This window comes from Procambarus clarkii, chromosome 53 (genome assembly GCF_040958095.1).
Source record: "Procambarus clarkii isolate CNS0578487 chromosome 53, FALCON_Pclarkii_2.0, whole genome shotgun sequence".
In the NCBI taxonomy this organism is placed as follows: domain Eukaryota; kingdom Metazoa; phylum Arthropoda; class Malacostraca; order Decapoda; family Cambaridae; genus Procambarus; species Procambarus clarkii.
The window spans coordinates 3,539,757-3,565,549 of NC_091202.1; the positions used below are offsets into that span (position 1 = coordinate 3,539,757).

Genomic DNA, 25,793 nt, shown 5'->3' on the forward strand with positions numbered 1-25,793 from the left:
AAGACTGGCACACTGGGTCTCCTCGAGTTTTACAAGGAGGCAACAGTAATCATGCCACGCTGGGTCCCCACGATACAGGAGGGAAGGAGGCAGCAGTAACAATGCCACGCTGGTTCCCCCACGAGTTTATACAAGGGGGAAAGAGGCCTCAGTAGCAATGCCACACTGGTTACTACGGTTCCTCATCATCTTGATGTAGCCTTCATCACCCAGAGTTGTGCCCCAAGAGTTCTTCACCAGCCAGTAGTCAGTTCCGTCCTCCGTAGTGCCATAACCCACAACCAGAACACCGTGACCAAGATTCGTTGAACTACATTCTGGCTCGTCATAAACACCTGTAATATATATATTCATCCTTCAATAATACAATATTTAACAAATTATTTGTTCAGAAACTCATAATTCCTACAAAATAAATAAGATTCCGAATTTAAAGGCATTAAATTAAATGGAAGAATAAATACTGTGTTACAACGTGGGAATTGTCGATATGGTGAGTGAGACGCGCCACCCCATTGACATGATTGTGTGTATACGTGGACACACACAGTGTGTGTGTGAACATGACACTTTCTGGTAGAAAACATGATGAATACTTAACGCACTATGAGAAAGAAAGTATGATATATATTCAAAGACTTTAGAAAACACACCAGATCTAAGAAAGACCTGAGAATCGTTGAACAATAAAGGTCTCATACAATAAAAACAATTTATATACACACATGATGCACATTTCACGTTTATATAAGCATGCAGAAATATACTGATCACCTTCAGTAAAATGTGATCTATGTATACATTTACAATAAAAAAAACTTACCATGATGGTAAAACTGGATTGACCCGTGTGAGGCATCAATGGCAACAGATACTGGTCCAACTGTGGCAACAGCTTTCTTCAGGGCATCTTCACTTCCCTCGCGAATATGAACAAAGCCAGTCACTTTAGCACCAGATTCTTGTTGTTTATATTGACACTTCCCTTCCTAATAGAGTAAGGTTACAATATTATTGTGTACAAAAATATGAAAAACACATATGTACATTATATATAAATGTGTAATATTTGCTTATATTATAGGCAAATATGTTATGCAAATGCTTATTATTCTATCTGTTAAAAAGTTTAAAACCAGTTTTAAATATGGAAAATATAATTATCATTAAATGTGTATTTACATTGATATATGGATAAAAATCTTCAGTGTCAATCACAAAAAAGCAAATATTACGAACTCTGTTGACCAAAGGTTTGATTAGTAAGAATTTAAAACAAAAGGATCAATGCATAAATGTTCGTAATAAGGCAAATCGGACACTTGGATTTATTAATCGCAGCGTTAGTAACAAGACACCTGGTGTGGTTCTCAAGCTATATCTTGCTCTAGTTAGGCCCCATTTAGATTATTCAGTTCAATTTTGGTCGCCATATTATAGAATGGATATAAATTCACTTGAACGTGTCCAGCGTAGGATGACTAAGTTAATTCCCCAAATTAGAAATCTTTCATATGAAGAAAGATTAACAAAGCTTAAGTTGCATTCACTGGAAAGGCGAGAGTTAGGGGTGACATGATAGAGGTTTACAAGTGGGTGAATGGACATAACAAAGGGGATATTAATAGGGTATTAAAAGTATCAACACAAGGCAGAACACGAAACAATGGGTATAAATTGGATAAGTTTAGATTTAGGAAAGACTTGGGTAAATACTGGTTCAGTAACAGGGTTGTTGATTTGTGGAACCAATTACCGCATAACGTGCTGGAGGTGGGGTCCCTCGATTGTTTCAAGCGCGGGTTGGACAAGTATATGAGTGGGATTGGGTGGTGATAAATAGGAGCTGCCTCGTATGGGCCAATAGGCCTTCTGCAGTTGCCTTTGTTCTTATGTTCTTATATCCATTCATAGAATGGATATAAATTTTGTGTCATGAAGTACGGAAGTACGGCGATCAAAACTGAACTGCGTAATCTAAATGGGGCCTAACCAGATCAGGATATAGCTGAAAAACAACACCAGGTGTCTTGTTATTAACGCTTCGAGCAATAAATACCAGTGTCCTATTTGCCTTATTACGAAAATTCATGATTTGATCTTTTGGTTTTAAATTCTTACTATTCATAACTCCCAGATCCCTTTCGCAATCCGAGTTCGCAATCTCCACACCATATAGCTTGTATCTTGTAACTCTCTCATCATTACCTAGCCTCAAAACTTTACATTTATCAGCATTAAACTACATCTGCCAATCTTTTGACCATTTCAAACCCCTATTTAGATCGACTTGACCATAAGAACAAAAGTAACTGCAGAAGGCCTATTGGCCCATACGAGGCAGCTCCTATCTATAACCACTCAATCCCACTCATACTTCAAAGCAACGAAGAGAAAGGAAGCGCAGGCCCCTCAGAAAGTAAAGGAAGTACCTAAGCAAACATTAGTTGTGGGAGATTCCCAGATAAGGTATTTGGATAGAACGTTTTGTGCTAGAGATAGGGGGAACAGGTTAAGGGTTTGCTATCCCGGAGCTGGCATTGGTGATATTATAAACAACATGAATGATATTATGGCTGGTAATGGGAATAATCCCATTATTTGCATTAGCGTGGGAGGAAATGATGTTGGTCGAGTCAGGAGTGAGGAACTGATTCAGAGGTATAAAACAGCCATAGAGTTAGTTAGGAGCAAGGGAGGAATCCCGATCATATGTGGCATTCTTCCAAGAAAGGGAGTGGGAAATGAATGGATATCGAGGGCAATTGGTGTCAATTGCCGGCTGGAAAGATATTGCAAATCAAATGCAATATCTTTCATAGACAACTGGGAACACTTCTATGGAAGAAATGAAATGTATGCTCGTGATGGGGTGCATCTATCGAGAGCTGGGGTTGTTGCTGTTGCGAACTCGTTGGAAGAAGTGGTTAGAGGTGTTTGTTTGGGTTTAAACTGTTAGTAGATAGAGGTATGGGAATTGATTTGGAAGAAGGAGGTAATAAAAGTATGTGTTTGTGGGAGAAAGGAATTGGCAAAACGATCAGGGAAAGAGAAGGTCCGCAAAATAACAATTCACTTAGGGTATATTACACTAACAGTAGAAGTCTAAGAAATAAAATTAACGAATTAAATGCTCTTGTCTGCACAGAAAAAATAGATATTATTGCACTTACCGAAACGTGGATGAATGTAGAAAATAGAGAACTATTAGCTGAATATCAAATATATGGATTTAAACTATTTCACACAGATAGATATATTAGACGAGGAGGTGGAGTAGCCATATATGTTAGGGACAATTTGAAATGTAGTCTCAAAGAGGGAATCAAAACAGAGCCACACACAGAAACTATTTGGATTGAATTAAACGAAAAAGCTAATAATATTATAATAGGAGTTATATATAGGCCACCAAATTTAGACAGAATGGAAGCAAATCATCTATGGGATGAAATATCTAGAGCATCTAGATCTAACAGTATTTATGTCATGGGTGACTTTAATTTTATTGGAATAAACTGGGTGAACCAAACAGGGAATAGTGAAGCAGAAGATTTTCTAGAATTAATTGACGATTGCTTTCTTACGCAACACATTAAGGAACCAACGCGGGAAAATAATTTTTTAGATTTAGTGTTAACTAACAGGGAAACACAAATTAATGACATCGAAATAGGGAGTGAGCTAGGGAATAGTGATCACAAAGTAATCAGATTTACCATAGAATGGAATAGACCTGTAGGAGAAAATTCTGTTAAAGTGCCAGATTTTTGAAAAGCTGATTTTAATAGCCTGAGAAATTTTTTGGGTCTAATTGACTGGAAAGTCTTGGGTATGGGGTGTGGGCCGGTCTTGGAGCGAGACATGAACCCAGCGATAGGTGACTTAAATGGGGATTTCGATGTGGATTCAATATATAACTTATTTAAGAATATTCTAAACAAAGCACAGGAACGTAGTATACCATACAAATTGAATAGATCGTATACTAATGACCCAAAGTGGATAACAAAGAATTTGAAGAACCTTATAGGTAAAAAGAGAGCTTGGTACAAAAGGATTAAAAATGGGGAGGTCACTTTAGAACAGGAATTCGTACAACTGGTTAGAAATGTTAAAAAAGAGATAAGGAAAGCAAAAAGAAACTATGAAGTTCGCATAGCAGGGCAAGCAAAGACAAATCCTAAAGGGTTTTTTCAGTTATATCGTACTAAGACTAAGGAAAGGATAGGTCCATTAAAAACTGAGACAGGTCAAATAACAGATAGTGATGAAGAGATGAGTAGTATTTTTAATAAATATTTTGTATCTGTATTTACTAAAGAGGAACTTAACAATATGCCTTCAGCCGAACAAGTCTATGTGGGTGGGGACGAGGACAGGTTGACGAGTTTAGCAGTTACCAGGGAGGATGTTCTTAAACAAATAGTAAAACTCAAACCAAACAAATCCCCAGGGCCGGATGAAGTGTTTGCTAGGGTGCTTAAAGAATGCAAAGAGGAGCTTTGTGACCCACTGTCAACCATATTTAATAAATCAATAGAGTCAGGCAGAGTGCCAGAGTTTTGGAAAGTTGCTAATGTGATACCAGTTTTTAAGAAAGGAGATAGATCACTTGCGTCTAACTATCGACCAATTAGCCTAACGTCTATAGTGGGAAAGTTACTCGAATCTATAATAGCAAATAAAATTCGTCTTCATCTTGAAAAACATAAATTAATAATTGAGTCGCAACATGGTTTTATAAATGGCCGTTCATGTTTAACAAATTTGTTATCTTTTTATTCTAGCATTGTTGAGGCAGTTGATAGTGGTAAGGATTGCGATGTTGTATACCTTGACTTTAGCAAAGCTTTTGATACAGTGCCACATGAAAGACTGATTAAAAAAATAGAGTCTCATGGTATTGGGGGTGCTATATTAAGCTGGATTAGGGCATGGCTATACCAAAGGAAACAGAGAATTAGTATAAATGGAATCAAGTCAGAGTGGGAAAATGTTGTAAGTGGAGTGCCTCAAGGCTCTGTCCTGGGACCTCTGTTGTTTATAATATATATAAATGATTTAGATTCAGGTTTGAGTAGCAACATTTGCAAATTTGCCGATGATACGAAAATCGGTAGGGAAATTAATTCGGAGGAGGACTCACTATCACTTCAAGTTGATCTAGATAGGGTTTTGAAATGGTCAAAGGATTGGCAGATGCAGTTTAATGCTGATAAATGTAAAGTTCTGAGGTTAGGTAATGATGATAGAGTTACAAGATACGAGCTAGATGGTGTTGTGATTGCGAAGTCGGATTGCGAAAGGGATCTGGGAGTTATGATTAGTAAGAATTTAAAACAAAAGGATCAATGCATAAATGTTCGTAATAAGGCAAATCGGACACTTGGATTTATTAATCGCAGCGTTAGTAACAAGACACCTGGTGTGGTTCTCAAGCTATATCTTGCTCTAGTTAGGCCCCATTTAGATTATGCAGTTCAGTTTTGGTCGCCATATTATAGAATGGATATAAATTCACTTGAACGTGTCCAGCGTAGGATGACTAAGTTAATTCCCCAAATTAGAAATCTTTCATATGAAGAAAGATTAACAAAGCTTAAGTTGCATTCACTGGAAAGGCGAAGAGTTAGGGGCGACATGATAGAGGTTTACAAGTGGGTGAATGGACATAACAAGGGGGATATTAATAGGGTATTAAAAGTATCAACACAGGACAGAACACGAAACAATGGGTATAAATTGGATAAGTTTAGATTTAGGAAAGACTTGGGTAAATACTGGTTCAGTAACAGGGTTGTAGATTTGTGGAACCAATTGCCGCGTAACGTGGTGGAGGTGGGGTCCCTCGATTGTTTCAAGCGCGGGTTGGACAAGTATATGAGTGGGATTGGGTGGTTATAGAATAGGAGCTGCCTCGTATGGGCCAATAGGCCTTCTGCAGTTACCTTTGTTCTTATGTTCTTATATACTTGTCCAACCCGCGCTTGAAACAATCGAAGGACCCCACCTCCATCACGTTACGCGGCAATTGGTTCCACAAATCAACAACCCTGTTACTGAACCATTATTTACCCAAGTCTGTCCTAAATCTAAACTTACCCAATTTATACCTATTGTTTCGTGTTCTGTCTTGTGTTGATATTTTTAATACCCTATTAATATCCCCCCTGTTATGTCCATTCATCCACTTGTAAACATAAAAACATAAGAACAAAGGTAAGTGCAGAAGGCCTATTGGCCCATACGAGGCAGCTCCTATCTATACCACCCAATTCCACTCATATACTTGTCCAACCCGCGCTTGAAACAATCGAGGGACCCCACCTCCACCACGATACGTGGCAATTGGTTCCACAAATCAACAACCCTGTTACTGAACCAGTATTTACCCAAGTCTTTCCTAAATCTAAACTTATCCAATTTATACCCATTGTTTCGTGTTCTGTCTTGTGTTGATATTTTTAATACCCTATTAATATCCCCCCTGTTATGTCCATTCATCCACTTGTAAACCGCTATCATGTCACCCCTAACTCTTCGCCTTTCCAGTGAATGCAACTTAAGCTTTGTTAATCTTTCTTCATATGAAAGATTTCTAATTTGGGGAATTAACTTAGTCATCCTACGTTGGACACGTTCAAGTGAATTTATATCCATTCTATAATACGGCGACCAAAACTGAACTGCATAATCTAAATAGGGCCTAACCAGAGCAAGATCAGTCAGTTAGGTGCAGTCACAGTGAGAGGTTGTGTTAGCTGGAGCTCCGATTCTAATAACATTATTATTGCAATAATGGAAGGATTAGTGAAGGATTTGGTGAGTCTGGTTGGAGCTCTGAGAGCAGAGATGGATTCCCTGCGGGAGGAGGTACAACAGCTGAGACTTCGGGAGGAAACTAAGGAGGAGGCCAGTGTTGACGGGACCAGTATTAAGAAGTCCTCGTCGTGGCAAGTTGTGAAAGACAGGGGTCTTAAGAAGACCTTGGCAAAACCGACAACTAATAGCCTACACCTAAGGACTTTTAACGCATTTGACGTATTAGAGGACGAGTGCTGTGTTGAACCTGTTGTTCAACGAGGTGGCAAAGACAAAGTAACGAGGAGCATTGAAGCGCAGGTCCCTCAAACTGCTCGAAAGGAAAAGGGAGAATCAAAGCGAATTTTGGTTGTGGGAGATAACCAGGTGAGGTATTTAGACAGAACGTTTTGTGCCAGAGATAGGGGGAACAGATTAAGGGTTTGCTATCCGGGAGCTGGAATTGGTGATATTGTTGGAAACATGAATGATATTATGACAGGAAATGGGAACAAACCCATTATTTGTATTAGTGCAGGGGGTAATGATGTTGGACGAGTTAGGAGTGAGGAACTAATACAGAGATTCAGGACAGCCACTGAATTAGTTAGGAGCAAGGGAGGAATCCCGATCATATGCGGCATTCTTCCAAGAAAGGGAGTGGGAAATGAATGGATGTCGAGGGCAATTGGTGTCAATTGCATGGCTATTCCAAAGGAAACAGAGAGTTAGTATAAATGGAATCAAGTCAGAGTGGGAAAATGTTGTAAGTGGAGTGCCTCAAGGCTCTGTCCTGGGACCTCTGTTGTTTATAATATATATAAATGATTTAGATTCAGGTTTGAGTAGCAACATTTGCAAATTTGCCGATGATACGAAAATCGGTAGGGAAATTAATTCGGAGGAGGACTCACTATCACTTCAAGTTGATCTAGATAGGGTTTTGAAATGGTCAAAGGATTGGCAGATGCAGTTTAATGCTGATAAATGTAAAGTTCTGAGGTTAGGTAATGATGATAGAGTTACAAGATACGAGCTAGATGGTGTTGTGATTGCGAAGTCGGATTGCGAAAGGGATCTGGGAGTTATGATTAGTAAGAATTTAAAACAAAAGGATCAATGCATAAATGTTCGTAATAAGGCAAATCGGACACTTGGATTTATTAATCGCAGCGTTAGTAACAAGACACCTGGTGTGGTTCTCAAGCTATATCTTGCTCTAGTTAGGCCCCATTTAGATTATGCAGTTCAGTTTTGGTCGCCATATTATAGAATGGATATAAATTCACTTGAACGTGTCCAGCGTAGGATGACTAAGTTAATTCCCCAAATTAGAAATCTTTCATATGAAGAAAGATTAACAAAGCTTAAGTTGCATTCACTGGAAGGCGAAGAGTTAGGGGTGACGTGATAGAGGTTTACAAGTGGATGAATGGACATAACCGGGGGGATATTAATAGGGTATTAAAAGTATCAACACAGGACAGAACACGAAACAATGGGTATAAATTGGATAAGTTTAGATTTAGGAAAGACTTGGGTAAATACTGGTAATATGTAACAGGGTTGTTGATTTGTGGAACCAATTGCGGCGTAACATTGTGGAGGTGGGGTCCCTCGATTGTTTCAAGCACGGGTTGGACAAGTATATGAGTGGGATTGGGTGGTTATAGAATAGGAACTGCCTCGTATGGGCCAATAGGCCTTCTGCAGTTACCTTTGTTCTTATGTTCTTATGTTCTTATGTTCTTATGGGGTTCAGTCAGAGTGGGATAATGTTGTTAGTGGAGTACCTCAGGGCTCTGTCCTGGGACCTCTGTTGTTTATAATATGTATAAATGATTTAGATTCAGGTTTGAGTAGCAACATTTGCAAATTTGCAGATGACAACAAAAATCGGTAGGGAAATTAACACGAAAGAAGACTCGCTATCACTTCAAGTTGATCTAAATAGGGTTTTAAAATGGTCAAAAGATTGGCACATGCAGTTTAATGCTAATAAATGTAAAGTTTTGAGGCTAGGTAATGATGATAGAGTTACAAGATACGAGCTAGATGGTGTTGAGATTGCGAAGTCACAGATATAAAAACAGATATAAAATATTTGTTAAAAATACTACTCATCTCCTTGTCATTATCCGTTATTTGACCTGTCTCAGTTTTCTTAGGTTATTGAAATTAGCTTTTCGAAAATCAGGATTTTTAACAAAATTTTCTCCTACAGATCTATTCCATTCTATGCTAAATCTGATTTCTTTATGATCACTGTTCCCTAGCTCACTCCCTATTTCGATGTCCTTAATTTGTGTTTCACTGTTAGTTAACAATAAATCTAAAATATTATTTTCCCACGTTGGTTCCTTTATGTGTTGCGTAAGAAAGCAATCGTCAATTAATTCTAGAAAATCCTCTGCTTCATTATTCCCTGTTTTGTTCAACCAGTTTATTCCACTAAAATTAAAGTCACCCATGACATAAATACTGTTAGATCTAGATGCTCTAGATATTTCATCCCATAGATGCTTTGCTTCCATTCTGTCTAAATTTGGTGGCCTATATATAACTCCTATTATAATGCTTATTGCTTTTTCGTTTATTTCTATCCAAATAGTTTCTGTATGTAGCTCAGTTTTGATTCCCTCTTTGAGACTACATTTCAAATTGTCCCTAACATATATGGCTACTCCCCCTCCTCATCTAATATATCTATCTGTGTGAAATAGTTTAAATCCATTTATTTGATATTGCATTAGATTTGCAATATCTTTCCAGCCGGCAATTGACACCAAGTGCCCTCGACATCCATTCATTTCCATCTCCCTTTCTTGGAAGAATGCCACATATGATCGGGATTCCTCCCTTGCTCCTAACTAATTCTATTGCTGTCTTGAATCTCTGTATTAGTTCCTCACTCCTAACTCGCCCAACATCATTACCCCCTGCACTAATACAAATAATGGGTTTGTTCCCATTTCCCGTCATAATATCTTTCATGTTTTCAACAATATCACCAATACCAGCTCCCGGATAGCAAACCCTTAACCTGTTCCACTTATCTCTGGCACAAAACGTTCTGTGTAAATACCTCACCTGGGAATCTCCATCAACCAAAATTCGCTTCGTTCCTCCCTTTCCTTTAGGGCAATTTGAGGGACCTGCCCTTCAATGCTCCTCGTTGCTTTGCCTTTGCTTCCTCGTTGAACTACAGGTTCACCACAGCACTCGTCCTCTAAAACATCAAATGCGTTAGAAGTCCTTAGGCTATTAGGTGTCGGTTTTGCCAAGGTCTTCTTAAGACCCCTGTCCTTTACAACTTGCCAAGACGAGGTCTTTTTAATACTGGTCGCCTCCTTTGTTTCTTCCTGATGTTGTTTCAGCTGTCGTACCTCCTCCCGAAGCGAATTCAGCTCTGTCCTCAGATCTCCAACTAGATTGACCAGTTACTTAACTAAATCCTTCCATTATTGCTGTAATAATGTATGCAGTCTCCCTCTGGGCTGAGGTTCATAATTATTTTATTAGTTATTTTGTCGTCTCCAGGGGATGTATCCTTGGAGTTTTTCTTAGCCTGATTAAACTCATCCAGTGTGAAAGGGGCATTAGTGTCAGAGGCATTCTTCACATGCTCTAAGGATTCTGTGCCACCTTTCTTCCTCTAATCCTGTCTGCACTGCTAATACATCTGGTGGAAGCTGATTGCTGGCTGCTTTTTCTGCAAACCTGGTGGCCAGTACTTCGGCTTCCTGTTGAGGATCCTTAGGGTGTGGAGCTTTAGGTGATTTGTTTCCTTCGGCCCGGTGGATTTTCTGCCACATCTCTCCAAGAGAGGTGTGTTCATTCAGATGTGAACACCATTTATTCAGATGTGAACACCATTCCATTACAGTTCTTTTATTAGTCTGGTCTCTCGATGCACATGTTCCTTGACCTCACAAAGTATGGTCCTGCTGCGGTCACTTGGCTGCTTTTTGAATAGCTTTCTTGTTCTGTTCAGTCTATGGTTGAGTTCTTTAACACGTTCGCAATAGTATCAATGATCTTTATGGTGTCTGGTGGACTGTTTTTTCAGTGGGATTGAGTGGTTGGCTGCACTTTGAATCGCTTTGACAAAATCTTGTTCTGCCTGATTAATGTCTTCGGGAACATCATAGTTTCTATGGCACTCTGAAATGAGGTTTTGAAATCGGTTCCTGTTTGCTATGTGACGATAATCTCTTTCAAGAGAGATTGAGCCTGCTCTTCCCTACACATTTACGTCGTTCAAGTACAAGATACTATATTGAAGATACGTCCACCAGTATCGCCAAACGTTTTGCCCAGGAAGCAAAGCGTACCTTGCACAACCCGACACACCGGCTTCCGCCCGCCGTCAACCAGCAAACTACTCATTCTCCGCCTGCCTGTTGCTGATTGGCTGGTGTGTCGCCGCACCTGCACTCACACCACTACATGAGTCGACGTCTGGGCCAGCAGCACGCCGTCTCCTCAGAATATCCCTATGCTCCTTGGAGTTGACATCTCTCTATAGTAGACAAAGCCCTGGCTGTCGTGTACTAAGGGAGGTGGCAGCTTGAAGCCAGTATTCTCAGCACCTGACCTCACCTGATTTTATTTATATCACTATAACCTGCACTTTTTGTCTTAGAGTAAATTTTTCATTGCCAGTAATTATTCATGTTGTTTTGTTTGTTGACTTGTTTTGAATTTTACGAGATTATCTTTATTCATATCTTGTTTTCTAGATAAATTAAAATTTCATTGTTTATACTTTGTGTTTTGTGTGTCTTCCCATTACCTTACCACAGACAAAAGGACAATCTTCTCTTTTTTTTTTTTTGTTATGTGACGAGGCCCTGCCCCCAGCTTTTGAAACAGCCAAACACCAACGCTTTACCGTCACATTTCATGGGGGCCTGTCCGGGAGCTTCACTCAGGTACTGGTACCAGATCGTAAATTTGTGGTAAGCGTACTTGGCTTTGGTAAAGTAACTTTTCACTATTTTCAATATTCAATTTTATTTTCATATGGTGCTGTGTGTATTGTGCATTCCGAGAGTAGCATATGGTGAAGGTGAGACAACTTTGGATTACGTGGTGACTGTAGGCCTCAGTCATTCTCTTAATTGGTCATCTCTCCCTCCGTGTTATTACTCGTGTTTACCATCTTTTGTCCCTAGGATATTTCTCATATTTTCGACAGATCATCATATTGGTACCCTGGTACTGTGGTCTGTCCCCGGGTCAAGTGCAATTAATCTTCTGCAATCCGACGGTAGGAGGATAAAGAGGGCTATAGTTCCTCTCGCACGAACTTTAGTTGCTGAATTGGAACCTCAGCAGCAGTTCTCGTCACCAGTTGACACCTCGCACCCCTACCCGTCGGTCAGAGATGATGATATTTACATTGGTAGGGAATTAGCCTTCTTTTTCAGAGAACAAAAGTTCGCTAATTCTGTAAGTATCATATTAATTTCAGTGGGAAAAACTTGTTTATGTCCTATAGAGACTCGGCAAGGTATGCCTACATTCTTGGACTACCTAATTCACTTTTGAGGCAATTAATTGTTTCAGTTGTTTTAGAAACTCAGTTTCGCTTATTTAGTAGGATTTTCTTGCCCTTATCCTCTTACATTGAGTACCGGGTACAAGATTTCCTGCGACCTTGATTTATTAATCATTTATCATCTTGAAATTAACATTAATTGTTAACGATTCCACAGGATAGGTACCAGTTGCCACGTTGTCCTGTTTCTGACATTCACCATATCACAACAGTATATTCGTTGTGCATTTATTTGCTAATTTCACCATGTTTCGTCTCCAAGCTTTCCGTGCAGATCCAGCAGGTGAAATAGGGACCTTAAGTCGTGTCAAGAGGACTGAATTACACACTCTTGCACATGAGTATCAACTAGAAGTTCCCTACCAAGCCAACAAAAATGAACTACATAACCTGTTACTGGATCATCTCTTAGAGGAAGGTAAGATTAACTCTGAAACTCACGAAACTTACTTTATTGCAGATAAAACTGATTTGGCAACGATGAAACTCAAACTAGAGCTTGCCAAGATCGAACGCGAACAACAAAAAGAAGCTCTACAACTGAGGAAAGAGGAAGCCGCCTTGAGGAAAGAAGAACAGGAACGTGAAATCGCCCTCAAGGAACGTGAGATTGCAATACTCCGTGAGCGGGAACGAATACAGCTTGAAACAAAACAATGCCAATTGGAGATGCAACGCGAGCAGGACAAACAACAAGCAACTCTGGCTATGGAATGTCGTCAACAAGAATTCGAGTTGGAAACTACACACCTCGCTCAACGCCAGCAAGCTACCGCCAGTCTTCCTGTCAGTTTCAATATCTCGCATGCAAGTAAGTTAATGCCACCATTCGTAGAGACAGAAGTTGATGTATTTTTTACCACCTTTGAGACCCTTGCTAATCAACTTAGTTGGCCTGCCGACCAATGGGCAATCCTTCTCAGAGTACATCTCACAGGTAGAGCTGCAGTTACACTCAGTACTTTGGCGTCTGAGAATGACTACCAGACTCTGAAATAAGCAGTGTTGGACGCCTACCTTCTCTCCACCGAAAGCTATCGAAAGAAATTCCGTGACCACCTGAAGGCAAGTACCACTACCTTTCTCGAATTTGCTAATACCAAAAGGAGATATTTTATGAAATGGCTGGAAGCAGCACATGTCTCTACTTTTGCAGAACTCGTCAACCTCATGCTAGTTGAAGAATTCTTGAGGCGTGTGCCGCCTCCTGTCCGTTTATATTTAGCAGATAAAGAAGAGACCGACTACCTAAAGTGTGCTAAGTCGGCTGACACTTACAGCCTCATCCACCAGCTGACACCAGAACCACCTTCCAGTAAGAAGTCTTGGTACAGTTACGAGAAAGTGAGTACCGATCAAGCTTGCTCGCAATTGTACTATAAGTATTGTAGACTCTATGGACATACCATAGATAAATGTGGTAAGTCTCAATACAAAGGAAATACTGAATCCACTAAACCCAAACAGACTCCTCCTAAGTCCGGTAAGCCTGTGATGAATGTTGGTGTTCATGTTAATGATCTTTCTCTTTTCAGTAAACACCTGTATACTGGAACTGTCTCTACCAACGGTTCAAATCCGGAGGGACGTTTCAAACTGAAGATCTTGAGGGACACAGCGGCTCTTCAATCAATTATTTTGAGATCAGCTGTGCCCAATATCGCCTACACCGGAGAAACTGTCTTCATCACTGACCTCACTGCTACCACTCCTTATCCTCTCGCCAGAGTCCACCTGGATTGTTCCTTCGTGACCGGAGAAGTCCAAGTCGCCATCAGGGAAAAGCCTTTTCCCATGCCTGGAGTACAACTTCTCCTGGGCAACGACTTGGCAGAAGACCTGCAACCGACCAACCTGATCGTCATGGACAAACCCCAGGTGTGTACCTCTGTAATGGATAATCCCATTTTTGAGTATGTTCCAGCAAAGGTTCAAGAGAGTGATGAAGTTTCTCCTCCGGTTTTAGTGACCACCCGTGCACAAGCTGCACGACCACAGCCAGCTGACTCTACTGCTACCGCTGTCCCTCAAGACCCTCAGAAACTACCCCCGAATCTGACCAAGTTGGAGTTCCGTAAGTTACAGAGGGAAGATCTTACCTTGACACCATTATTTTTCCAGGTTGAGACTCAACCTGACAGTATTCCTGGGTTCTTCCTAGAGAACGAGTTGCTCTACCGCAGATATAGACCCAGTAAACTGAAGGAGGAGGACGATTGGGCCAACGTCGAACAACTAGTGATTCCTGTCAGCCTGCGGCCCACTATTCTACACCTGGCCCACGGAGCACTCTCACATTACGGATTTAACAAGACTTACCATGGAATCCGTCAAGACTACTACTGGCCAGGTATGGTAAATAGCGTCAAATAGTACGTCAAACAGTGTCATACATGTCAGATGGCAGGTAAACCGAACATCTCTATCCCCAGAGCACCACTGACTCCCATACAGGTGCCTGCGGAACCTTTCCACAGACTTATTATAGACTGTGTTGGTCCTTTACCTCGGACCAGTTCAGGTAACGCCTATATCCTAACCATCCTGTGTCCTACCACCAGATTCCCCATAGCAGTTCCAGTAAAGAACATTACGGCTGCTACGGTTGTGAAACACTTATTGAAGATCTTCACCCAGTATGGATTTCCAAGGGAGGTTCAGAGCGACTGTGGCACCAACTTCACCAGTGATCTCTTCAAGAGGACACTGGAAGAGTTCAACATCAAACAGGTATTGTCCAGCCCCTATCATCCTGCTTCACAGGGTTCTCTTGAGCGTAGTCATCAGACTATTAAAGCACTCCTGAAGAAGTTTTGTAATGAAACCTCTAAGGATTGGGATAAGCAAATTGATCTGATTATGTGCATCTATAGAAGTCTTCCAAATGAGTCTCTAGGAGTATCTCCTTATGAGATGTTCTACGGACGTAAGTGTCGTACTCCTCTCAAAGCTTTCAAAGACTCTCTACGTGATGCCACCTTCAGTGAGCATCAGAATGTGCCCCAGTTTCTTCAAAACCTACAACACATTCTAGAGAGGGTACATAGTTTCGCCAAAGATAATCTATTGAAAGCACAGGAGAGGATGAAGACTCATTACGACCAGACCAGCAAGGTAAGGAAATTTAAACCGGGACACTTCGTGCTTGCCTATTTCCCTATCCCAAGTTCTCCTTTGCAAAACAGGTTTTCAGGACCCTACCGCATCAAGGAGTGCAGAAACAACCACAACTACGTCCTAGAGACTCCAGATAGGCGGCGGAAGACCCAGTTGTGCCACGTCAACCTCCTGAAGCTATATAACGGTACTCCTCCCACTGTAATGATAACATATTCCTCCTTTAAAGAGCCATACATCCACAGTGAGACCTTCCCTGCTTCTCCTCCCGAAAGCACTGACACGGAGTCAGCGCTTTCCAGTTCGGAAATCCTAACCGATCTTCATAATTATTTTCAGGACAATCATAGTGCACCTCTCATCAAAATCTTCAAAGAACATCAGGAGTTGTTCCGAGATGATCCACGAGAGAGTAATGTTACCCAGCACGACATCCAACTGCTCCCTGACACCCTGCCGATTCGTCAACCCTTCTACTGAATCAGCCCTAGCAAGAAGGAAGTCATGCGTGCTGAGGTGCAGTACCTCTTGGATCATGGACTGGCTACACCTTGTGAGTCCCCCTGGGCCTCACCCTGTATCTTGGTGCCAAAACCCCAAGGTAAGGTTAGACTTTGCACGGACTACCGTAAATTAAATAATGTGACTGTCAAGGATGCATACCCCTTGCCACGGATAGTTGACATCCTTGACGCAATTGGTAATGCCCAGTACTTGTCCCAAGTGGGTATTATCAAGTGTGTCTAACAGAGCGAGCCAAAGAAATATCTGCCTTTATCACTCCCTTTAGACTTTTCAGGTATGAACGCCTTCCTTTCGGACTATGTAATGCCCCGGCCACCTTTCAGAGAGCTGTCAACCGCGTCATCCAGGGCTTGGATAACACCTACGCCTATTTGGATGATATCGTCGTAGCATCCAACACCTGGAGCGAACATCTGCTCCAGCTGCAACGACTGTTCGCCAAGCTCCTGACAGCCGGCCTCACCATCAACCTGGGCAAGTCCACCTTCGCCAAAGGTAAAGTGCGTTATCTGGGTCATGTAATAGGGAGTGGCAGCCTAGCTCCGTTAAACACACATACTCAAGCCATCAAGCATTATCCACAGCCTACCACCAGGAAGCAGCTCCTGCGCTTCCTTGGTCTTGCCTCCTAATACCGTAGGTTTGTGAAGAATTTTAGTATGGTAGCAACACCATTAATTACTTTAACCAGTCCCAAGCAACGGTATAATTGGACCATGCAGCAAACCGTTGCTTTCGAACAACTCAAATTCCTCCTCTGTTCTAATCCTATTCTCGCCTCGCCAGATATCACCAAGCCTTTCATCCTTCATGTCGACGCCAGTGGTACCGGCATCGGGGGTGTCCTGATGCAGCAACGAGGCGAGGAGGTTCTACCTGTCAGCTACTACAGCTACAAGTTGAAACCCCACCAGAGGAACTACAGCACTATCGAGAAGGAGCTACTCTCCATCGTTCTGAATCTCCAGCACTTTGCTCCATACCTACAAGGTGCCAGGTCTACCACCATCTTCTCAGACCACAATCCTCTCCGCTTCTTACATCAAGCCCAATTCAATAACCAACGTCTTCTACGATGGGCTTTATATCTGCAAGATTTCAACCTGGAGATCCGCTATATCAAGGGTTCTGACAACATCATAGCCGACGCCCTCTCCAGAGTCTATGAAGTAGAAGCAACTCCAACTATCACTCTACCACATGAAGATGTAACTTCTTCCAGAACCACAGGCTTCGGGGGAGAGTTGTGACGATAATCTCTTTCAAGAGAGATTGAGCCTGCTCTTCCCTTCACATTTACGTCGTTCAAGTACAAGATACTATATTGAAGATACGTCCACCAGTATCGCCAAACGTTTTGCCCAGGAAGCAAAGCGTACCTTGCACAACCCGACACACCGGCTTCCGCCCGCCGTCAACCAGAAAAACTACTCATTCTCCGCCTGCCTGTTGCTGATTGGCTGGTGTGTCGCCGCACCTGCACTCACACCACTACATGAGTCGACGTCTGGGCCAGCAGCACGCCGTCTCCTCAGAATATCCTTGTGCTCCTTGGAGTTGACATCTCTCTATAGTAGACAAAGCCCTGGCTGTCGTGTACTAAGGGAGGTGGCAGCTTGAAGCCAGTATTCTCAGCACCTGACCTCACCTGATTTTATTTATATCACTATAACCTGCACTTTTTGTCTTAGAGTAAATTTTTCATTGCCAGCAATTATTCATGTTGTTTTGTTTGTTGACTTGTTTTTAATTTTACGAGATTGTCTTTATTCATATCTTGTTTTCTAGATAAATTAAAATTTCATTGTTTATACTTTGTGTTTTGTGTGTCTTCCCATTACCTTACCACAGACAAAAGGACAATCTTCTCTTTTTTTTTTTGTTATGTGACGAGGCCCTGCCCCCAGCTTTTGAAACAGCCGAACACCAACGCTTTACCGTCACAGCTACAACAAAGTTCCAGGCTTCAGATGGAGGCGGAGGTGGGGTGGATAAATCTAACTTAAGATCAATTTGGACCCCATAGTGGTCCAAATTGTGAGTGTGGGCTCAACTGACCATATTGTTGCATCTCTTAGGGAGGCTAAAACGAAGGTAAGGTCTAATCTACCTCCTTGGATGTGAGTGGGTTCATTCTTATTTAGAATTTGGATTTCTGGTAGCTGGTCTAGGAGATGTGCAATGTGAATGCCGGCTTCATTTGTTCTGTTCGAGCCCAGTGCCAATCGATGATGGGCATTATAATCTCCACAAATGATTGTGTTTGATGTAGTCGCGTGTCCAAATAACACAGAGAGATCCATTTCGGCATGTGGAGACCTGTACACATTAAACACTTCAAGTTTGTCGTGTCTTAGCTCAATGGATACTCCCATTACCTCTGTCCCTGCTCCACAATCAGGTGGGCTGGTTATGGACTTGGAGATCAGGTCACATTTTACATAGATTGCACATCCCATGCATTGCCCGTTGATCCGTGGAAGGAAGGAAGAAGCCTCGATAGTCTCAGATTTTAGGTTCTAATCCGGCTCGAAGCAGGCTCTCCTGCAATATCAGGATGTCTATGCCTTTGGTTGCTGCTATGCATTGTAAGTGTTGCAATTTTGTGCGCAGCCGTTGCGCATTCCATTGCAGGCTCTTTAGACCTCTAGTTTCTTGGAATTTGCTGGTATTACCGTGGTATCCATGGAGTCTGATGAACACGCCATGGAAGTTGCAATTGGTGTAGAAGATCTTAGTGGACATGAAAGCTCGGCTTTCAGACGAGCTGGAGTGTTTTTTAGGGGAGTGTCTCCTGCCCTGCGTTCCTGAAGGTGAGGATATTATATTTTCGAAGTTCTTGAGCTTGTGCTAAATTGTCTTCCGAGTCTCTGTGGTTTGCTTGATACCGTGTATCGATAGCAGACTTTCAACCAATTTCGTGACCAAAGTTTTGAGCATTGGCCAGAGAGCGTCCAGTTGTGCAGGAACACTATTTACTGTTGGGCATGTTTGGGGCCTGGCTACTTTGTGACCCTTCTCAGTGGTCATTTTGACACTGGAATTGTTACTCTTACCTTTATTGACCCGAGTGTGCCTACTGGATGCATTGGGCGGGCGACTGCTCTGAACAGTACTCATGTAACCGGTCTTCACATTTATACTGCTCACATATACCCTCTCCAGGCTGAAGCACTGAAGCTGAGGAACACCCAACTTGCTCCCACGTGGTTCTGCCATAACCACGTGCATCGACCCGGTGTGGCCACAGTGATGCAAGGCGGTATCCGCGCCGCTGCCAGGATGAGGCATGCGCAGGTTGGTCGTGAAGCCCTCATACGTACACAACAGCACTCGTGAACACGCTCACACAGACACACGCCACGAATACGTGGTACTCGTACGCAGGGCGTGCCGGTATGCACATAATGGAGACGGGGTGAGGTAGAATTCAATGTCCCAACACGGACTCGTAATGTCACTAAAATTATATTCAAGGGCTTCTCCCAAACACCGGGAAGCTTTACCAGATTCCACCTCTTGCCAGTAATCCTAGTCAATACAACAGATGACCACAGATGTTTACAATAACATCTGATCACAACGAGGCTGCCTCGTGCTTCGGCTGAGCATGTGTTCACTCCTCAGAGTCTCTCACTTCATTTCCTTAATAACTATCTCACGATCACACAAATTGGATCCAGGCACGGTCCACGATAGTGAGATCACCGTAGTGGTAAGAAAATGGATGATAACACAGCGATAACGATGGATAGAGGTGGCAACCAAGCCACCTCACCCAGAACATCCTGCCCAGACAATCGCCACTCCTAGACTCAATTTTGGCAGGCTTAGGGAACTCGCCTCCTCCTCACCTTGTCTTGTCCAATCAGAGCTAAGCCGGCGAGCCTACGAAGTGCCACCCCCAATCACAAAAGTTAGCGCCCAAGCCCCTACAAGAAGAGAGGTGCCTTGCCCAAATAGAGACATACTCAAGTGTTGCATAAACTGCAATGTACCAAAGAACATCCTAATGATATATTCAAGAGTTGCACATATTCCTATATATAACTAACAACTTCCTAATGATATATTCAAGAGTTGCATATACTGCCATATACCTAACAACATCCTAATTATATACTCAAGTGTTGCATATACATCTATATACCTAATAACATTCTAAAGATATACTGAAGTGTTACATATATTGTCATATACCTAGCAACATCCTAATGATTTAGCGAAGTGTTGCATATACTGCAATACACGTAACAACATCCTAATGATATACTTAAGTGTTGCATGTACTGCATATACCTAGCAACATCCTAATAATATACTCAAGCGTTGCATATTATGTCGTAGCAACATCCTAATAATATACTCAACTAGTAGCAGAAAAATTATAAATAAAAAAGATAAAGTGAGAACATTTGTCTGAACAGGAAAAGTAGATGAAATTTTTGCAAGCACACAATTTTATTGTACTTACAAAAACCTGTATGACTTAAAGACGAAATAATATGAACAGAAAATCAAAATATAGATTTATGGATTTAAATTATTTCATGCTGATACAATATATAACATGAAAAGGAAATGTTCAATAACAGATAAATATTAAAATGCAGATGAATATTAAAATGTGTCATAGTGGGAATCAAAACTTAGCAACACAAAAATGCCTATTTGGATTCCATCGTAACACAATGCGTAAATCTGACACCTGTCGATGATATTCGCAGAGAATCACACTGTAACAAAAATCGATATTTTTGCACTTGTTTTTGTTGAAGTTTTTGTTTATACATAATAATTTGGGAAAAGATTCAGGAAAAGGACTTCGCTTGTTTATCAAGTGAAATCAAGTGATTGAAATCAAGTGTTTGTTTGTTTATTTGTATTTAGACAAATGAAATCAAGTACATTATTTTTTACATTCAAAGGATAAAAAAAAAGATTCCCAGTCTCGGAATCATACAAAACTCTCACTCAGACTATATAAGATGGCCGTGTTATTTTTACGTAATAACAGATAAATATTACGTGTTATTACACACGTAATAACAACCATTCATCTTAATTTCTCGAAGAAAACTTTACGATATATTTTTTCTGTTCATTAGTTATTACTAAGAAAATATGCACCAAATTATTTTAAAGGGCTACTTCGCTACTTCTGGGGCTACTAGCCCTACTTCGAAGGGGTGCAATAAATTTCAATTAACTAAAAATATCATATCAATTTAAATGCATTGATTATATTGAGTTGCATCATAAATAACATATCCCTCTTGTATACAAACTCCTCGAGTGTGTATACAAGAGTCAGCAGTAGCAATGACAACCTTATTATTATGGTTGCCCATCTTGATGTTGCCTTCATCACCCAGAGTCAGTACCATCCTCTTTAAAGTCAACGCTCCTGGGGGTGACCCTCATCACGTGGCTTAATGTAGGAGGAACTTTTGAACTGGTGATTAAACCTGAATTATTCTTTCTGGTACATATTGAAACCACCCAATGTTGACATGAATTCGTCTGGTAGCTGCAAGAAATAATTTACATTATAATACACCGCATCTACCACAATACAGCATCGCTGTATCGGTGATTACATAAATTGAATAATGAATTATAACTTCCAATATATTAGGCACATTTAATAGCAATTTAAATAACTAGAAGATATCTTCAATACAATATAATATAGCATTTTTAATTAATGCTTAAACAAAATTTGAAACTAAATATTATTTTCAGGACAAGAAAGATACACCATCAACGCAATGCAAAATAGCAAAGCAAAGTCAAGAATGTTTCTGTTTTTTAACATTACACAAATATGCCCGAAAAAGTAGCCAAATTATATTACCATTGTATGAATAAACTACACAAATAAATCATAATAACATGACAAATCTATGAGATCATCTTTGAACTAATAAACTGTTGAAAAACGTGTATTTAATGAGCAAATATTTAATCTGTTTTAAAGTTTTGATGTTATGAGTGAGATCAAGATGCATACAATGTTAAATTACTTGAGAATGCCCCTACTTACCATGTCACCAAACTTGTTCATTCTGAGGCTGTATGACTTATGCCTTGCTGCAAACAGCTTGTTGTGTGCATCAATCCTGTTTTTGTTCTCAATAAAGATTTTCATGCGGAATAAGTCTTCAGCATCAGTAGCATATTTCTTGCCATGTTCAAGCTAAACAAAAAAGTTATCGATAAGAACATAGTCAAGGCATATTGTTATCAAAGAGAACCTAAATCAGGTTCTTGTAAACTGTCTAAAAAATTAATGTAGATATTCCAAGAGAACATGTTATATCAGACAAATATATAATGTAAAATATCAGTGTCACATGGCACATCACAAGAAGCATCCATCATCCTCGTCATGGCTCCTACTGAGCCATGATGGATGATGGCTATCATCCATCATCTAATCTCTCTCCGTTGGGATTCGATGAATAAGTTGGGGTATGTCGATTGACTGAATTAAGCCATCAGCGACATAGACAATTAAGTGACCAGTGCACAGAGAAATCACAGTAACGTGATGTATTAATGAGAAAATCAGTAGGAGTCGTGATGAGGATTCAAACCTATGCTCTGGGTGCTCACTAGCTGACGACATGGTCAAAAAGATTGCAACCTTCGAATCGACTGAGTCCCTGACGGTTGCTGAGGCTTCCACTGACGCCAAACCAGGGCTTCACACAATCCCTATGCACTGTAGCTCTGTCTTCCAAGAATTCAACCTTTAACACTTCCTCTTTCAATGCAGACATCACATTAACATGATTTATCAATAAGAAAATCAGTTGGAGCCGTGATGAGGCTTCAGTTGAAGACTCAGAAACCTTCGTAGCTTCAGTAGAATCCCATGTTGTAATCCTTTTAACCATGTCGTGGCTTGGTTGTCTAAAGCGTTTGCTTCGGGGTACCCTCAGCACAGGTTCGAATCCTCATCTCGGCCCCTACTGATTTTCTCATTCAAGTGACCAGTGATGTCAGCGTTTGTGAAGCAGAAAAAATCCTCAGCTGGCTATAGGTAGAAGCAATCTACAATGTATATGTTTAGCATTCAATAATTTTAACATTAAAGTTCTCAAAATACGCTAAAAAGAAAGCTGGTACCCTATCATAATTGCCTCATATTTTCTCTGTGTTAAGTGATGGCAACGCGTTCTCTCAATTAACTTCCAAAAGTAAATAACGTTCAATACTTCAGCAAAACCTAACCGAAGATATTGGTTATGGTTCTTACCTTAAAAGCTTCCCACTCATCCAACACAGAACTCATCGGCAGTGCAGATATTACAGCAAGGACGGCCACAAACACTGATGCTGTTAAGTACTTCATCTGGTCAAAAGGAGAATGATTTATTATATTAAGGAAAATTTCTAAAAAGATTATTTCTTAATAGATTAGGTTTTCGTGGGTTAGTATTCTAACCCACGACTCTACTGATCTATTAAATAAAGTATTCGTTAGTATGTTAGTATTCTAACTCACGACCCACGGTTTACAACTTTTGTTCTCTCAGCCCACGACCCATGATTCGGTTTTTGTGGGTTAGGCTCAGCAAATTGTTATATAACATTCATAGTAATTACTTATAACTTTCACAAGCTGCATATATTAAGTTAATAACAATAACATGTTAATTATTAGGCTATTAATAGTGAAGGTTATTAACAGTTAAGGTTATCAGCAGTTAAGATTATTAACAGTTAGGATTATAAACAGTTAAATGAACAAATCCACAAGGGCCGTGACCATTTGATGCATCACGCTATTGTGATTTCTGTGTGTATTAACAGTTAGGGTTATTAACAGTTAGAGTTATTAACAGTTAGGATTATTAACAGTTAGGATTATTAACAGTTAGGATTATTAACAGTTAGGGTTATTAACAGTTAAGGTTATTAACAGATTAAATTTAATTTGGTCTATCCAGGACAGTCATCGCTAATAAATGACTGAAGTATAAAACTAACACAAACAAATATCGATGCATCTCACCTTGCTTCGAATATTTTTTTCTGCTCGCGGATACAGATGACTACACAAACACAACTCACAAGTAACGAACAAGATTCGTCCACATCAGCTCCGGACCTCACCTGCAATACACTCACACATTCACCCACCCACTCACACATATATATATGCAAAATGAGGACGCGCAAGTATGGATCGAGGTGAGATGGATGCAGCAGAAGAATTGGGAAGGAATAACTCTTTCACACTCTTGGAGTAATTTCGTAAAACTTAATCTTCTGATACGGTGACACGCGAGTGACTCATTAGAAAGACAGAGGTTCACAGTACTGGCGGTGTTATCTACAGGCATTGTTATATCAAAGGAAACAAAGAGTTAATACATATTGAGTTAAGTAAATGCAAAGAGGAGCTTTGCATTGTCTATCATATTTAATAAATTATTAGAGTCAGACAAAGTAAATGTAAAGTTTTGAGGCGAAAGGGATCTGGGAGTTATGATTAGAAAGAATTTAAAACCAAAAGATCAATGAATGAATGTTCGTAATAAGGCAAATAGGACACTGGGATTTATTAATCGAAGCGTTAGTAACAAGACACCTGGTGTTGTTCTTCAGCTATACAAGCTGTTCTACCTCTTCGCCCTCACTTCAATACACACAGATGAATATGCATCAAATGAATAAATCCACAAGGGCCGTGATGAGGGTTCGAACTCACGTCCGGGATGATCCCAGACGCTGCCTTAGTCGACTAGGCCACAGCATGGTCAGGAATATCCCGGACGTGAGTTCGAACCCTCATCACGGCCATTGTGGATTTATTCATTTGATGCATCATGCTATTGTGATTTCTGTGTATATCTTATGTTCAACCTTCCACGACTATGGCAATCTGCCTGACTCTAATGATTTATTAAATATGGTATACGATGGCTCGCAAAGTTCCACTTTGCATTCGTTAAGCACCCTGGCAAGCACTTCGACAGGCCCTGGGGATTTGTTTGGCTTGAATTTCACAATTAGTTGAATAACATGCTCCCTGGTAACTGCTAAACTAGTCAACCTATCCTCTTCCCCACCCACATATACTTGTTTGACTGAAGGCATAATGTTGCCCTCTTTAGTAAATACAGAGATAAAATATTATTATAAATAATACTCATCTCTTCGTCATTATCCGTTATCAGACCTGTCTCAGTTTTTAATGGACCTATCCTTTCTCTTATCTTTGTTCGATATAACTGAAAAAAAAACTTTAGGGTCTGCTTTTGCTCGCCCTGCTATTCGAATTTCATAGATTATTTTTGCCCTCATTATATCTTTTTTTTTAACATTTCTAAAAAGTTGTTCGAATTCTTGTTCTTAACTGACTTTCCCATTCTTAATCCTTTTGTACCAAGCTCTCTCTTTCTACCTTATAAAGTTCCTCAGATTCTTTGCCATCCATTTCGGGTCATTACTATTCGATCTATTCAATTTGTATGGTATACTACGTTCCTGTGCTTTGCTTATAATATTTTTAAATAAGTCATATTTTGAATCCATATAGAAATCCCTTTTTACATCACCCATCGCTGGGTTCACATCTCGCTCCAAAATTGGCACACCCCATATGCCCGAGAATTTCCAATCTATTTGACCCCCCCCCCCCAAATTCTTAGGCTATTAAAATCAGCTTTTCGAAAATCTGGCAATTTAACAGAATTTTCTCCTACAGATTTATTCCATTCTATGCTAAACCTGATTTTTTTTGTGATCACTGTTCCCTAGCTCACTCCCT

The 25,793-nt window shown here is 40.5% G+C and overlaps 1 protein-coding gene across 1 annotated transcript; it reads right to left on the minus strand.

Annotated features, from left to right (window-relative positions):
* Positions 1-126: 126 nt before the first annotated feature.
* Positions 127-25,460, minus strand: LOC123774140 (cathepsin L-like). The gene is made up of 9 exons (XM_069304689.1): positions 25,428-25,460; positions 23,274-23,369; positions 22,056-22,208; positions 19,066-19,321; positions 18,685-18,816; positions 9,895-10,033; positions 1,183-1,240; positions 824-989; positions 127-335 (listed from the first exon to the last, which is right to left on the minus strand). Exons 1-9 carry the CDS (start codon positions 25,458-25,460, stop codon positions 127-129), a joined length of 1,242 nt encoding a protein of 413 aa, XP_069160790.1.
* Positions 25,461-25,793: the final 333 nt, after the last annotated feature.

What these genes read in the sequence shown, in the direction of transcription:
- LOC123774140 (XM_069304689.1), bottom strand. Translation starts at nt 25,460, where the DNA reads ATGGATGGCAAAGAATCTGAGGAACTTTATAAG. An exon ending in GCACACTCGGGTCAATAAAG is followed by an intron (nt 18,817 to 19,065) that starts GTAAGAGTAACA and finishes CCTCACCTTCAG; the next exon opens with GAACGCAGGGCAGGAGACAC. An exon ending in AATCCAGTTTTACCATCATG is followed by an intron (nt 336 to 823) that starts GTAAGTTTTTTT and finishes TATATATTACAG; the next exon opens with GTGTTTATGACGAGCCAGAA.